Source organism: Pelodiscus sinensis, chromosome 2 (genome assembly GCF_052426305.1).
Source record: "Pelodiscus sinensis isolate ZL-2025 chromosome 2, ASM5242630v1, whole genome shotgun sequence".
In the NCBI taxonomy this organism is placed as follows: Eukaryota; Metazoa; Chordata; order Testudines; family Trionychidae; genus Pelodiscus; species Pelodiscus sinensis.
Window position 1 is genome coordinate 185,327,571 of NC_143053.1, and position 15,218 is coordinate 185,342,788.

At 41.8% G+C, this 15,218-nt stretch overlaps 1 protein-coding gene across 4 annotated transcripts in view; it reads right to left on the reverse strand.

Moving 5' to 3' along the window:
- Positions 1 to 15,218, reverse strand: part of ANO10 (anoctamin 10) — a 206,028-nt gene that overhangs the window by 164,121 nt on the left and 26,689 nt on the right. For all 4 annotated transcript variants that reach the window (XM_006125564.5, XM_075921961.2, XM_075921960.2 and 1 more), the window contains exons 7-9: positions 12,501 to 12,556; positions 9,581 to 9,655; positions 5,425 to 5,607 (exon numbers count right to left, since the gene is read on the reverse strand). In XM_006125564.5, coding sequence (XP_006125626.1) covers positions 5,425 to 5,607; positions 9,581 to 9,655; positions 12,501 to 12,556 — 314 coding nt within the window. The remainder of the gene's footprint in view (positions 1 to 5,424; positions 5,608 to 9,580; positions 9,656 to 12,500; positions 12,557 to 15,218) is intronic.

The following is a 15,218-nucleotide window of genomic DNA, read 5'->3' on the forward strand; positions in this document are numbered from 1 at the left end:
GCGCTACGAGGCTGCCACTCCACAGGGAGCACTCAGGCCAACCATACAGCCAGCTGGAAAAAAATCTTCCAGCTATTGTGCATGTGCACACACACACACACACACACACACACACACACTTGATTATAATGCACAAGAACAAGCACTCAAAGAAGAAGAAAATAGTTTCTGTCACTCCAAGCCAGAACCAATGAGGTAAAAAATTTCCCTGGTAAGGACCAAGTTAGAGATAATAGGACACTTCAAGTGATATGAAACTTTCCTTAATTTCAGAATGATGAGGGCTTCTCTCTTTTTGCATCATCAGGAGCAGATTACCAGGAGGTTTTAGTATGTTATTTTTCTTACTGAAGTGTGGCAGAGACAACAAAGCATGCCTGGCATTTGACAGTGCTTCTGATTGCTTGGTCTTGTGGTCCAGTGCTTATATTCATTCAGTGTCAGTGGTAGCACTGAGGCCATTAGTACCATCTGCTCTTTTGGAACCTACAGATCTACTGAGGCCTTCTTAGAGATGTTCAGAGATCTACAAGCGTCTCCTGACTTAGATGGTGCTGGAGAAAAGGTTCTCTCAAGGGCATAATTTCAATGCAGGGGGTCTCCCCGACTTTTTAAGAGTTTTCTGCTCTAATCTGAAGATTTATGGGAGGGTCCTTATCACTGGCTCCTGCCTGCCTTTACATCCAATATGAGCTTGGCAGCACATTTCTTGGCACTTCTACCTACTATAAATGGAGGGTTAGATGGCGGCGTCACAGAATGCTCCATAAGATGTTTCCTGATTTTGTCTGCCTTTGCCTGTTCGGCTCAGCTGGATTAGGAGTGAACATACAACTTGAAATGACCTGCACGTCTCTGAGGCAGTATAGGAACTGCTGCTAGTCATCTGAAACTAGAAACACCCATGGGTAGGAGACACAGTTTTTAACATTCTTTTAAGTACCTAAAAGGTTGTTACAAGAGGCTGTGCTCTCTACCTGCAGTCCTTAATCTCTGATGATAGGACAAGAATTAATGGTCTTAAACTGTCAGGGTGGTTAAGCACTGGAATAAATTGCCTAAGGAGGTGATGGAATCTCCTTCATTGGAGATTTTTAAGAATATGTTAGACAAACACCTGTCAGGGATGGTCCAGATGGTGCGTGGTCTTGTCATGAGTGCAGGGTACTGGACATGATGACCTCTAGAGGTTCCTTCCAGTTCCATCATTTGGAACATACTAGACCTAGTATAGGGAATGAGGGAAAAGCCCTCTACCACAGATTAACTAACCATCTAACTCTAATACTATACTAAACTAAAAACAACTATTTAACTGACCTAAAATGAAATATTTACAATGTTTACTGGTTCAAAGAGAAAAAGACTCAGAGGATACTGGAGAAGTTCCATCTTGGATAATGAAGGGGCAGAGAAGAAACTAGAGAGCTATTCAGTCTTCACCTCCCTGTATAACTTTAAATTGGAGTAAAAAGAGGCAAACTGTTAACAGACACTACTGAAAAAAACACCTCCAATCTCTGGCACATGGTGTGCATACATGCCCAAAGTGGAACCAGAACTCAAGAAAGTTGGCATTTGTTATTAATAATCTGACCTACAAGGATATAGAAGACCCAAGAAATTCTGAAAATTGAAATGCTGTGAGCCAGACTATACCAAAAGCAATTAGAAAGAAATGGACTTTAGAAAAAAGGGTGTGTAAAGCACCTTTACACCTCAGAATATTTTAACTATGGTTTTCCTTCATAAGCTTTTGCTAGATGCAAGAGACTCATGAGCAGGAAACCACCGGCAAGGGTATTTTTAGCACTGCTCTGATGGCAGGAATGAGTGCATCTTTAATAAGCATAACCAGGGACAAGAACAAGAGGTGGAAATAAATAGAAAGTTAAAGAATTGTTAAATTATGAGATAGAATATACTCTCTAGACCCATGGTGTCCAACACACTAGCCACATGCAGTTATTTGGCTGGCTGAGTGTGGATACTTGGCTTGAACAATAAAGACTCAAAAACCGTTGCATTCAAAAACTTTTTAATCAACAAACAAACATTTTCAGAGAATAAAAAAAGAAAATTCAGAAGATCTTTCTGAATTCCACTTTCTGTTAATTTGACCCATCTGGATGGAGACTTCTTCCAGTTCACGGAATAGCTTTAATATGCCACTTAGGCCAGAAGTCATCATGCATCATCGTAAGCTGCAGCTGGTATTTCCGGGTACTAGTTTTCCACTGGTATTTATAGTTGAAGCCTTTCTGAAAGTACTTATGAGTTCTCTGTGTGAAATTATTTGTTCTTGTATGAAGCAGTTCAGTTTTCAGGCTGGTCAGTCGTCTCCTAGCATGCATTTCAACGTGTTTCTCAAGTATCTTTAAACATTCGTTGTGCAAGTACAGTGCTATACTGATTATGCTACCTTTGAAATCTCTGTTTTTGTTCTGAATGAGTGTTCATGTGCTGGATTCTGGTGATTGCAACAGCTACAATCGGTTGTCAAAAACTTTTGAAAATAGTTTTTGCCTCACCCATTATTTATTATAACTTTTCAAAATTATTTTTCAGTTCCTTCACAAACAGAAATAGATAATTGCAGAATATGCAGGTATGAGTTTTCTTTGATTTTGCCACTTCTTCTGGCCCATTTTTTCTACTTATATAGTAAGAATCTGAAATCTATTTAGGGTGGATTTCAGTGCAGTGTTGATACATCCCATCACACTGCCCCAGAAAAGTGGTGAAATTGATTCATGTTGAAATTCGTTCTAACATGCTGTGTTACTTTTTTCAGATGCTTAACAGTTTGCTGACCACAATAAGCCTTCAATTTAAATGCAGGTTAAACACAGGTTTCTCATGGGCACACAATTAAGTTCAAATGTTGGTTGTTCAGGGACCAAAAAAAATTTTCTCTCAAAAGTTTTTTTTGGGAGGGTGGGTTGCTGGTTATGGCCATACCAAACAACAAAATCCAGTATACAAGCACATATTTAAAGAAAACAGTTTGAATTTTATTCCTGTTTTTGAAAATTTTAAAAAAAAACATTTCTAAGGGCAGCACAGTGATTTCCATCCAGTATATCCTATTGGAAGCAAAAACTGAGCTGATAAAATTGGTCAGCAGAAATTGGATTTTGAAAAGCAGCAGAAGGTTTTGAAGCTTTGTTCAGATGAGGATAGACTGGTAACTTAGGCCAGCTATAAAGCAGCAAGAAGCCATTCTTGGAGAAATGGTGAAGGAAATTATTCTGTCATAGAAAACTTGCTTGAAAATCATAACGAACAGATATGAAATAACACCTTGCAGAGCATTCAAAATTTGCAGCTGAGTCACCAAACAGTTGCACATCAGTTGAAAGATTTGTCTATTGATCTCAAAACCAAGTTGCATGCTGAACTTGATTAGTGTTTGGCCTACTCGTTGGCACTGGATGAGTCATGTGACATCAGTGATCCTGCTCATCTCATCTTCTGGATTTGTTTTGGAACAGAAGATTTCCAGATTCACGAAGAACTGCTATCAGTGTGTGGGTTGAGAGATCATACCCATGAATCTCATATATCTGATGCTTCCAAAAATGTCTCAAATGATTTCAACTTGGATTTAGCAAAATTGGCTTCTGTTACAACTGACAGTGTGCCAGCTGGATTTGTCTCCCTTCTGAAAGAGCACTTACAATTTAATAAAATGAACAGCAAATTGTTTTCCTGCCACTGTACTGTGCATCAAGAAAATCTGTCTGTTCAGATGTCCACTAAAGATACTCTGAAAGACTTTATGGATACTGTGATCAAAATCATAAATTTCATTCGCAGCAATGCTCTGAACCATCACCAATTTGTGGAATTTTTAAAAGAAATTGAATCTGGGCATTCTGAAATCATCTATTTTGTCAATGTGCGATGGCTGAGATGTGGGAAGGTGCTTGAGCAGTTCCTCGAACTGCCTACTCCAATCAGACACTTTCTTGCCAAGAATGGAAAGCTAGACAGTTTTTCTGATATTGAAGATAAGCAGTGGCACTCATTTGTGGTTCCTGACTGATATCACCTGTCATTTAAATGAATTCAATCTAAAACTTCAGAGAAAAGGGGAAGCTGATTTATCATATGGCCCAGCACATTCAGGAGTTCATTTTTAAGCTATAGCTATTCATCATTCAAATTAAGACAAGAGAATTCACCCACTTTCCAAATTTGCAGAATATTGCTAGAGACAGTGAATTTAAGTGTGATGACCTCGATTGTCAGCATTACGTGAGATGGCTTGAAAACCTGGCAATGAAATTCAGCCAGCGTTCTGCAGATTTTGAAAGCTTCATGTTGGCATTTCGACTCATGAAAAACCCGTTTCAGTTTGACATTGCAAATTGACACGGTCTTGAGAATTAGCTTGGCATGGACATACATTTGTTTTAAGAAGATATTCTCACACTTCAAAGCCAGCTCATTCAGTCAAAAACATGAATTGGTTTTGACAATGCAGGATGCACTTTTGCGACAGAATCAGTTTGTTATTTTGAAAACTAGCGTTGCCAAACTTTTTCCCATGTTTGGTTCAACATGGCTTTGTGAAGCGTCATTTCCTGTCAGGAGATACATCTGTTGAAGTATCAGTCACAGTTACGGAATGAAAATATGGAGGCTGAGTTGAGGTGTCCTGTCAGTGAAAAGTCTTTGCCTGATTTCAGAGGTTTAGCAGCGAAACAAAATTGTTAAGTGTCCCATTGACTGAATTTCTGCAAAATGTGATGATTTCTGTTGATTAAAACCAAAGGTGAAGAGTTCTGTTGACATTAAAAGACAAGAATGGGTATGTTTGGAGAGTCTCACAAAACTATTTACATTTTCAGAATAATGTGACTAGTTTCCTAGAGCTTCAGAACTGATTGGACGCCACAGCTCTAGACATATCTTTTGATTTTTTTTGAAGTGGTAGGAATTAGAACATTCGTATTCCTCATAGGATACACAAAGATATTATATACCAAAACCCCTATAAGAATTTAGTGTAATCTATCTAGTTGTATCATCTCTTGTTTATTTAAAATTGTAACATGATTTTTTCAATATTCATTCACATAAAACATCTTAGACTACCTTGTGCTGGTAAAAAGTTAAGTGATCAAATATTTCAGATGTAACAACTTAACTATCCTACTTTATAATGAGACAGAACAGGTTGAAGCAGTCATGTTGGCAATTTGGCTTTCTCCATGGTTCTGTGGCTTGTTTGTATGGGATACATCTTGACTAATGCACCAAATGTTTACAGGATAGCGTGAAATTCCCTGCCTAAAATAAAATAGTTAATTATCTTCACAAGCCTCTATATTACATTCATCTAAAATTAATATATGGCCTCTTTTTGTCAGCAGTAAATTTCAGAAGCTGTACTAAAGCAGCATATATTCAACTTACAATATAAGTGCCCATTTCTTTTTCCAGGTTGACTTGCTCAAATAATGAAAGGTCAGTATCCATTTTTAAGGAGTACATCCTTTTCTTCACCTTCTTATGTCGTCTCTTTTGGAGCCAGTAAGGAAGTAAGGCTTCTACAAATTGATTAAGGATCTGTGAAGTTATCAGCAGAGTGGCCAAGCTCTTAAGAAAATTAAATAAAACATTTATTTAACAAAATTGTGATATATCTTCAAATTATTTATTATTTTGTACATTTAGATAATATTATCAAATGTTATTTATATAACAATAAAAGGATGTCTCAGGGCAGTCTAGTGGTCTAGCAATACCACAGCACACATGAGGTGGATCTAATTCCCAATTGCCATACGCTGGTGAGGGACTAGATGCTGAGTAGACAGTACACCCAGTCCACTGTGGGGAAAATGAATGCCTTGCCAATGTGTGTAACAACCCCATTGACAAAACAAACAACAGGGCTAAATGGGCTCCAAAACAAGTCAAAATACAGTCTTTTGAGACAAAGAATCACTAAGAACTAGAGTTTGGTAAAATAAACAGGGAAATGGAGGAATTCTTGTAGCTCCAAAAGACAAGCAGCTCAGAAATCATCACACCAAGAAAAACTAGCTTTTGTTTCCTCACTTTCTGTTTTCAACCTGTCTGCAGACCTTTTCTAATGTGTAGGTTTAAACTGTTGCTCACTCTATTTTGTTAAATAATTACCCACAGTGGCAGAGCTCTGGTGGTGCCCCCTGGATCCTGTGCTTCCTGGAGGATTTTTAAGATGCCTCAGAGGCTTGCAGTGACCCTCCCATTGCCTCGTCTCTCTCAGAGACAAGGATCCTCTGCTTAATGAGCTATTTTCATCATAGGCCAGCCACTAGCTTGGAGGAAAAACCTTTCTGCAGTCCAAAAAGTCTTTTCTTCTCTGGTGGCGGCCCACTGAGCATGGGAAGAATTGGGGTGAACTCAGTCCTGCCCACTTACTCTGGGTTCCAACCCAGGATCCTAGGTAGTGGCCACTCATGGGGCTCTTGCCCTTGTCCCCACAGAATAGCAGCTTCTCTCTGGGCCACTTCCCCAACCACCTCCACAGTACCTCCTCCCTGGCACCTTGAAGAAAACCTCTCCTGCTTGCCACCTCACTCTGTGCTTACGCCTCTGCTCCAGTCCATCCCAATTCTCCTTCAATCTCCTTGCCTGAGAGGAAACCTTCTATAATGGACCAGCAGGCCCTAACTGGCTGCAGGTGTCTCATTAGCCTGCTGCTCTTAATGAGTACCAGATGCCTGCCTGTCTTAATTGCTGGGCAGCAGTCTCTGGCATCTATTCAAGGAACAGGAACCTGCTCACCCAATTGCTTGAATACCTGCCCTCCATCAAACTACCGCGGCCTGCTGCCTTTGGTCTGCCACACCACAAAGACAAAAAAAAATTGTGCTTATTTGACTGTGATGTATAAAGAAAACGTGAACACTTATATGCATTTATTTTAGTTTTGTTTTAATTTCTTTTCCACTTGCTTTTCTCTCTCCTATCAGAGTAATGTCATGCATCATTCTACATCCCACAGTCCCTCCCTCCACCTGCAGACCCTCCCTCTGCGCTTAGCCACGTGGCCTCCCCCCTCGCACCTCACCTGTGCTCGGCCCAGCCCAACCTCAGGGACGCAGCTTGGGCCTAGCCTCTCCTAGCAGCTGGGGAGGGAAGCAGGGCCCCACGTGGCTTGGGCCCAGCCTCTCTTGGTGATTGGGGGATGAGCCAGGTTCATTGCAGCCCCGCCCAGCGGCTGGTGGGAGGGGGCAAAGAGCTGGGGCTGCCTGGAGGGGCAAAGAGCCGGGGGCGGTCTCAGGCTGGGCCCTCCTCAGCAACCAGGAGTAGGAAGGAAGAGCTGAGGCAGCGGCAGCCTTGGATCCTCCCCAGTGGTGAGTGGGGAAGGTGGCCTTGGACCCAGGCTCTCCCCAGCGGAGATGGGGATTGACAAGTACAGTGAGCATGGGACGCAGCCCCCAAGTTTCCTTAAAATATCAGTACAGGCAGTCCCCGACTTACGCGGATCCGACTTATGTCGGATCCGCAGTTACGAACGGGGCTACCCCAGAGTACACGGACTGCGGGACCTCGCGGTCCTGCCGCCCGTGTACTCTGGGGCTTTGCTCTGCGTCTCCCTGGTCTGCAGACCAGGAAGACGCAGAGCAAAGCCGCGGAGGGGCTCGGGCAGCGGGGCAGCCCCGCTGCCTGAGCCCCCCCCCCCCCCGCGCGACTTTGCAAAGCGGGGAGGGGGGGGGCTCGGGCAGCGAGGCACCCCAGGCTCATCTGGACTGCCCCGCCGCCGGCTTCCCCGCGCTTTGCAAAGCCGCGGGGGGGGGGGAGGGCGGTTCGGGCAGCGAGGCACCCCAAGCTCACCTGGACTGCCCCGCCGCCGGCTTCCCCGCGCTTTGCAAAGCCGGGGGGGGGGCTCGGGCAGCGAGGCACCCCAGGCGCGCCTGGACTGCCCCGCCGCCGCCGGCTTCCCCGCGCTTTGCAAAGCCGAGGGGGGGGGCTCGGGCAGCGGGGCGCCCCAGGCGCGCCTGGGCTGCCCCGCCGGCTTCCCCGCACTTTGCAAAGCCGCGGGGGGGGGGGGGGCTCGGGCAGCGAGGCACCCCAGGCACGCCTGGACTGCCCCGCCGCCGGCTTCCCCGCGCTTTGCAAAGCCGAGGGGGGGGGGCTCGGGCAGCGGGGAACCCCAGGCGCGCCTGGGCTGCTCCGCTGCCGGCGTCCTCAGAGGCGCTCCCCATCTCCCTGGTCTGCTGGTCTCCAGCAGACCAGGGAGACGGGGAGCAAAGCCGCGGAGGACCCAGGCGGCGGGACCGCGGTGCATCTCGGTGCATCTCGGTCCGCCGCCCGAGTCTTCCTGGTCTGCTGGGGGGGGGGGGGGGGGGGCGCAGCTAGTACGCCCCTCCCCCCAGCAGACTAGGCTTTTCTGCCCATGACGCCTGTGGCAGAGCAGCTGGGGTGCTGCCGGTTGGTCCCGCAGCGCCGCTCTGGGCGCTACTGGTGCAACCCAGCAGCACCCCAGCTGCTCTGGTCCTGATTCAGCCGCTGCTGGTCAGTTTCAGCAGCGGCTGAATCAGGACACCTGGGGCAGAGCAGATGGGGTGCTGCTGGGTTGCTCCAGTAGTGCCGAGGAGCGGCGCTACTGGAGCAACCCAGCAGCACCCCAGCTGCTCTGCCCCAGGCGGCCCCAAGTCAGCTGCTGCTGAAACTGACCAGCGCTGACTACAGGAACCCTGAGGCAGAGTTGCTCTGCCCCAGGCTTCCTGGAATCAGCTGCTGATCAGTTTCAGCAGCAGCTGACTTGGGGACGCTTGGGGTTCTTAAGTTGATTCTGTATGTAAGTCAGAACTGGCGGTCAGTTTCAGCAGCGGCTGAATCTGGATGCCAGTTCCGACTTACATACAGATTCAACTTAAGAACAAACCTACAGTCCCTATTTTGTACGTAACCCGGGGACTGCCTGTAATATCAAGTCTTGTTGTCCTTCCTGTTTTTTTCTGGAGGTGTCTTTGGAGGACCAGAGAACTTAACTGAAAGATTATCAGCATTAAATCAAATACATATTTTTTAACCAAAAAAAATCTTTTCTTCCACCTATTTTTCATATATTTAAGATACATTACTATAAATAGAAACAGAAAATAAGTATTAAATAGTGTCTAAAAATGATTTTCCTCTCGATTCCTTTCTAATGCTTTATTTTTATGGCATCATAATCCTACTGTTCTCTAGTTATCAACAGAGTCCCTCAGGAAAAACAATGCAGATGAGATTTGAAATATCTAATGGAAAAAAAAGTCAGGGGAAAAAAGTTTCAGGCTTTGTTTATATATAAAAAAGATGCTAACTTCCCAGCCACCCTTTTTCTCCTTTGCAAGTCAAATTGTTTTAAAATATTTTCTTATTTCTAAGTTTTATCTGTGCCTCTTTCATATTGTTATGACTTTGCAAATATATTAGAGACACTGAAATACAGATAACTAGAAAAGTTTCAGAAAACATTAACAGGAGAGTGAACATTTATCCTGTATTAGAAAAGCAATAAGAACCCTCTGAATTCTTATTTCAGCCATTTCCTGCATTTCTTATATATCTTACAGTTTCCAGAACTCACCTGTCGCAAAAGTTTCATATCAAAAAGGACAAAAGCAATGTAGAAGAGGGAGGCAAAGCAGTTTAAAAAGTTGAACTGCAAAGAAAAAATGTAAATAGTATTATTGAAAAAGGAAGCTCTCAATGAGAACAAATATAGACTATGATCAATGAACATGCAAGTATACATTTTGAATACTTATATAAATATTTATTTCTCTTCTTCCAGATTTTTTAACTTTACTTATTTATTGCAGGAGATAAAAAATGGAACTTTATTTTAACATTATCTGCTTCATTGATTATTTTTTACCCAAAATCAATCCTGTCAATTAGTTGTGGATGGAACTATATTATAGCATATTATAACTTGACAAGAAGAATAAGCAAAAAAAATGTTTAACAACAAAAACTAAGCCTGGATCAGTCCGCGTGAGATATCCACTTTCTTGACACTACACTACAATTAAATTATGGACAAATTTCCACAACCCTATACCGGAAACCTACCAACTGCTACACTTACCTTCCTGCCTCTAGCTTCCATCCCAGACACATATCTCAATCTATTGTATACAGCCAAGCCCTAAGATTCAACCAGATTTGCTCCGATCCCACGGATAGAGACAATCACCTACAGAATCTATATAGAGCATTCGTAAAACTGAAATACTCACCCGGAGAAGTAAAAAAACAGATTGACAGAGCAAGACATGAACTACTTCAAGACAGGCCCAAAAGAGAAAACAACAGAATTCCACTTGTCATCACCTACAGTCCACATTTTAAACCCCTCCAATGCATTATCAACAATCTACAACCTATCCTGGAAAATGAACCCCCACTCCCAGAGGCCTTGGGGAAAAGGCCAATTCTCACCTACAGACAACCCCTTAACCTCAAACAAACTCTTGCCATTAACCACAACACACACCTCCAACATAATCATCCAGGAACCCACCCATGCAATCAGCCCCAGTGCCAACTCTGCCCACACATCTACACTAGTGATTTCATCACTGGACCCAACCACATAAGCAACCAAATCAAAGACTCATTTAACTGTACATCCACTAATGTGATCTATTCCATCAAATGCCAGCAATGCCTCACTGCAATGTATATTGGCCAGTCTGGACAGTCTCTACGGGAAAGAACTAATGTACTCAAATCAGATATCCAAAAAGGCAATACAGTAATTCCTCATTTAACACTATAGATATGTTTCAGAAAATGACCGTGTTAAGTGAAAACATGTTATGCGGGGTCAATTTTCCCACTGAAAATAATGGAAAAGGTGGGGGTTGCATTTCAAGCGGTGGTGTCTGTTGGGACCAGGACATAAGATTGGGGGAGAAAGGGGACTGGGTTACAGCAGCGAAGGGAGGTGTTTGGCTCTGGGGAAGGGGAAAGGAAAGGGGGGAGGGGGAGGAGTATTGGGATAGGAGTATGCCCCTGTGACGGGTCTGCCGGGACCCACACCACGTCTGGCAAGGGGGGGGAGGGTCGCCGGGGAACGGCACGGCAAGCGGCAAACCCTCCGCTGCTTTTCAGGGAGGCAGGGGAAGCCTCGCACAGCCGCCGGCGACGGGCCGGCCAGGGAAACGCAGCCACCGGCCTGCAAGCAGGGGCGGAGGAGAGGGGGCAAGGCGTCCAGTGAGGGGGAGTAGGCGGGGAACGGCGTGGTGAGCGGCAAACCCTCCGCCACTTTGCAGGGAGGTGAAAGTATTTGGCACAACATTCCTATCGGAAAAATAGAATGGGGTGCTATTATTCTTGTATATAAAACAAAATATGGCTGACTGGACTTAGCATACAATCTTGAATGACAATTTAAGCATCATTCAGTGTGGGGCAGAGAAGAAGTATGGAAAGTTTCAGCCTAAAAGAATATTTCTTTGAGAAATATGTTAGTGAAAACAAAGACTACTGAAAGATTAGGTGCAATCGTGAGTACAGCACTTACTACAGATAAAGCTGTATCAAACAGAATGTTTTCTAAATAATACTTCCCAAAAATGTCTATGAAGCAATATATAGGAAATCAATTAAACCAACAACTACTAAGAAATTCAAAGTAGTGTTAATATGTTCTTTCCAAGATGGACACTCAGCGTTAAGCTGCAAATAAACAACTGGTTTCTCAGGTTGTCCTTTATTCCTTTTTTATAGATGAGCACTGTATTTGCCTTTTTTGAGTCCTCTGGAATCTTTCCTGTCTTCCATGACTTTTCAAAGATAATCGCTAAGGGCTCATATCTCCTCAGTCAACTCCTTGAGTATTCTAGGATATATTTTATCAGACCCCGGTCGCCTAAAGACATCAAATTTGTTTAAGTATTTTTTTCCTTGTTCTGTCTCTATTTTAGTCTCTTATCCTGCCTCATTTTTCACTAGCATTCCCCACGTCAAATGGCCAATGCTACTAACCTTTTGGTGAAATGTGAAATAAAAAAAGATTTAACACTTCTGCCACTTCCACGTGTTGTATATTTATTTATCATTTGTGCTACCAGATGTATATATTTTAATTGCTTTTTTAAGTATACACAATTTATTGTGAGTCAAACAGTAAAAGAATTTAGCACCTATAGTATGTTCTACAATAGGGGCTGAAGTAGCAAACACTTAAGAATAACTATACTATACTGTTGTTACAGCTTGTGAGAGCAAACATTTGGTAATATTCCTGGATGAATGAATCAGTAAAAACAAGAGCCTCTTGATACTTTAAAAGGATACACTTTAAATGTATGTATGAAAGCAATAGTTTCCAGGTGCAACAATGATAATCCACAGAAAAAGGGAAAAATCCACACATCTAGAATCTTGAATAAGAGAAATTCAGTATTGGAAAATTGAAAGCTGATCATTGTGAAAACAAGTGTCTAACATATTACATCCTGGCATATTACATAAAATATTGCTCTAAATATACCTACCACCAAGACCTTCAGAATTAGATGATTCTGATAGGACGATTCCAGTCTATGATTTTCTAAAATGTTAAAAACAATCAGTTGAGAAACAATACTAAGCACTGAACATATATTAGACACTACAAACAAACATTTTGCCTCCATTTAGCAAAATAGTTGAGCAAGAGCCTATGAGGAAAAGTTTATACTGTGCAATACCGACCTCAGCGTTTAGCCCATTTTCAAGTATCCCGATGCATAACAAGTATATTAATATTTTTCTTATGAGAAACATACTTCTAATTATCTCTTTTATTAGATCTATTTTATAATAGAAAAATAGTAGGCAAATTGCACTAAATGTTAGTGTGATTGACAAAGCGCTGATCTTGCTGCCATTGAAATCAGATACAATACTAAATTAAATGCAATGTGAAGCAGATATGAAAACTAATGACTAGGTATGACTCTGATGCCCATAAAATCAATGGAAAGACACTCACTGACTTCCATAGGGCTTTGGATTTGGATATTTGATGTCAAATGGGATTTCTTGTGGTATATTAAGCTCAGCATATACACAAGTCATTACAGAACTAGGACCTTTAAAGATTCAGGCTTTAGAATCTTTAGATACAGCCTAAACTTTCTCAAGTATTGTGTTTTGTTTTGTTAACCATTTTACAATCCCCTTTCCTTTATACTCATTGTCCCTGCCTAAGCAATATTTGAATAAGGTGATATATTTGTACATACTAACTCTTCAGAGCAGAATTTCACTTTAAAATTAAAAAGTGTAAATCATCTGAAGGCTTTTTTAAAATCTGAAGCGATAAATATTTGATTTATGCAGGCTCACATAGTTTTCAGAGAGTAATAAAATGGATATTCTCTATAGAAAATATCATAACTAAGATTTTTAGTCTTTTTGGCAGGCATTTATGAGGACTCAGATGGCTAGGGAAAGCACTCCTTTGAGAAATATGGAGATTTTATGTGGTTTATAATATTTTTGATGTCTCATGATTATGTACTTAGGGAAAATGTGTTGCTCTTTTGGTTTTGTAATTATTTTTGTACTTTTAAGTGATAGCAAGGTTCCCTGATGCCCAGAACACAAATTCTTGCATGTATTTAATTAATTCTCCATAAATATAACATATACATTACTTAATTCTGGAGCATGAAGAGAAGGGTCAGAAAAACTAAATTAAAACATTTCACTTAGTAGTACTGATTACAAAACATCAGGTACAATTTATTAATCACCTAAATGCAAACTTCATCCTCTACGGGACGCTTTTTCTCAGGCTCACTAACTAGCCCCTTTAATTCAATATAAGCCCTCTCCAAAAACATTCTAAGTTTTCTGTTTTCAGTGCAATGCTTCCCCTAAACCACTAAACTACTAGAATTCTTTTCCTTCTCTAGAATCACTGCTATAATATTTTGACTCCTTTAAAGAGTTCCATAACTTCCGATCTCTTAAAGATTCTAGAACAAGACACCAAACATTTCTTGGCAGCTGACATTTCTAACAATGGCATCTCTAGCATTCTGGGAGATAGTTCTCTAGAGAATCTCCTGATAGACAAGTGGAATCTCGGTCTGGACCAAATAGTCCAATGTACAAGATGCTGTTTTAGAAAAGTGTTGTGGTCTTTAACGTTTCTGCCCACTTCATTCTTAGGGCCATGCTACCAACAAAAAGCCCAATAAACCAGTCTAAAAGTGTTTAAATTATATAGCTAAAACTTTAGAACATTAATATATGTGATTTGTTTTCCTATACAATTGGTAAAAGTCTACCTCAAAAAAATATCTTAAATACTTGAAACACATACAATATGCTTGCTCCACTCAACAAGAAACGTTATCTGTAGTGAAACTAAAGTTCCTAGAGATGTTATCTAACTATATCTATATCCCACTCTTAGTGTGCAAGCATCCCATGAACTAGAGATCAGTCTTTTGTACAGCTGCATTCGCTGGGTTTGTGCATGCTTCCCAAATGTCCTCATGCGCCCATTCCAAGTTCATAGATGGTGATGTAGGGCAAACCACAACTCACCACAGAATCCAATTACACAAATAGGACGCTAAATCAGAGAGCAACAAGGGTGGGTCATGGCATACATATGTGAGAACTACATCTCGAATGACACAATCGTAAATAAACTCATAAATAACATTTTCTTTAAGTGTTTGTGTGTGTGTGTGTGTATAGATTTTCCACCCTTACTGACTCTCAAGAAATGATCTAAATAAAGTGGTGAGTGTTCAGAATTTATTGTATACTGTAGAAGAGTATACAATACTCTTCTATCAAAGGAAGTATCTGCTTTGGATGCTTCTATTAAGTCATTAGATCTAGTAAAGTGGTGTATCACCAGGTGGCAGCTTTACAGATGTCAGTTATGGGTATGCCTTTCAAAAAAAAATAGTTGCAGCTGCCTGCACCCTAGTGGAATGAGCTCTAGTACTAACAGGTGGATCTAATTTGAGAAGCTCATAACATAGTCTAACATCTCCTGAAACCCATATAAGTAATTTCTTAGGTAGAAATAGGGTAGTCATTCAACCTCCCAGAAAGAGCAAACTATCCCTAGCATAGAAATGATAGGAAGTATGGCAAGACCCCTCCTGGCTTAACCAGGAGCTATTCAATGATCTGAAACTCAAAAGACTCCTAACCAAAAGGGGAAAATAGGTCAAATTACAAAAGATGAATTTAAATAAACT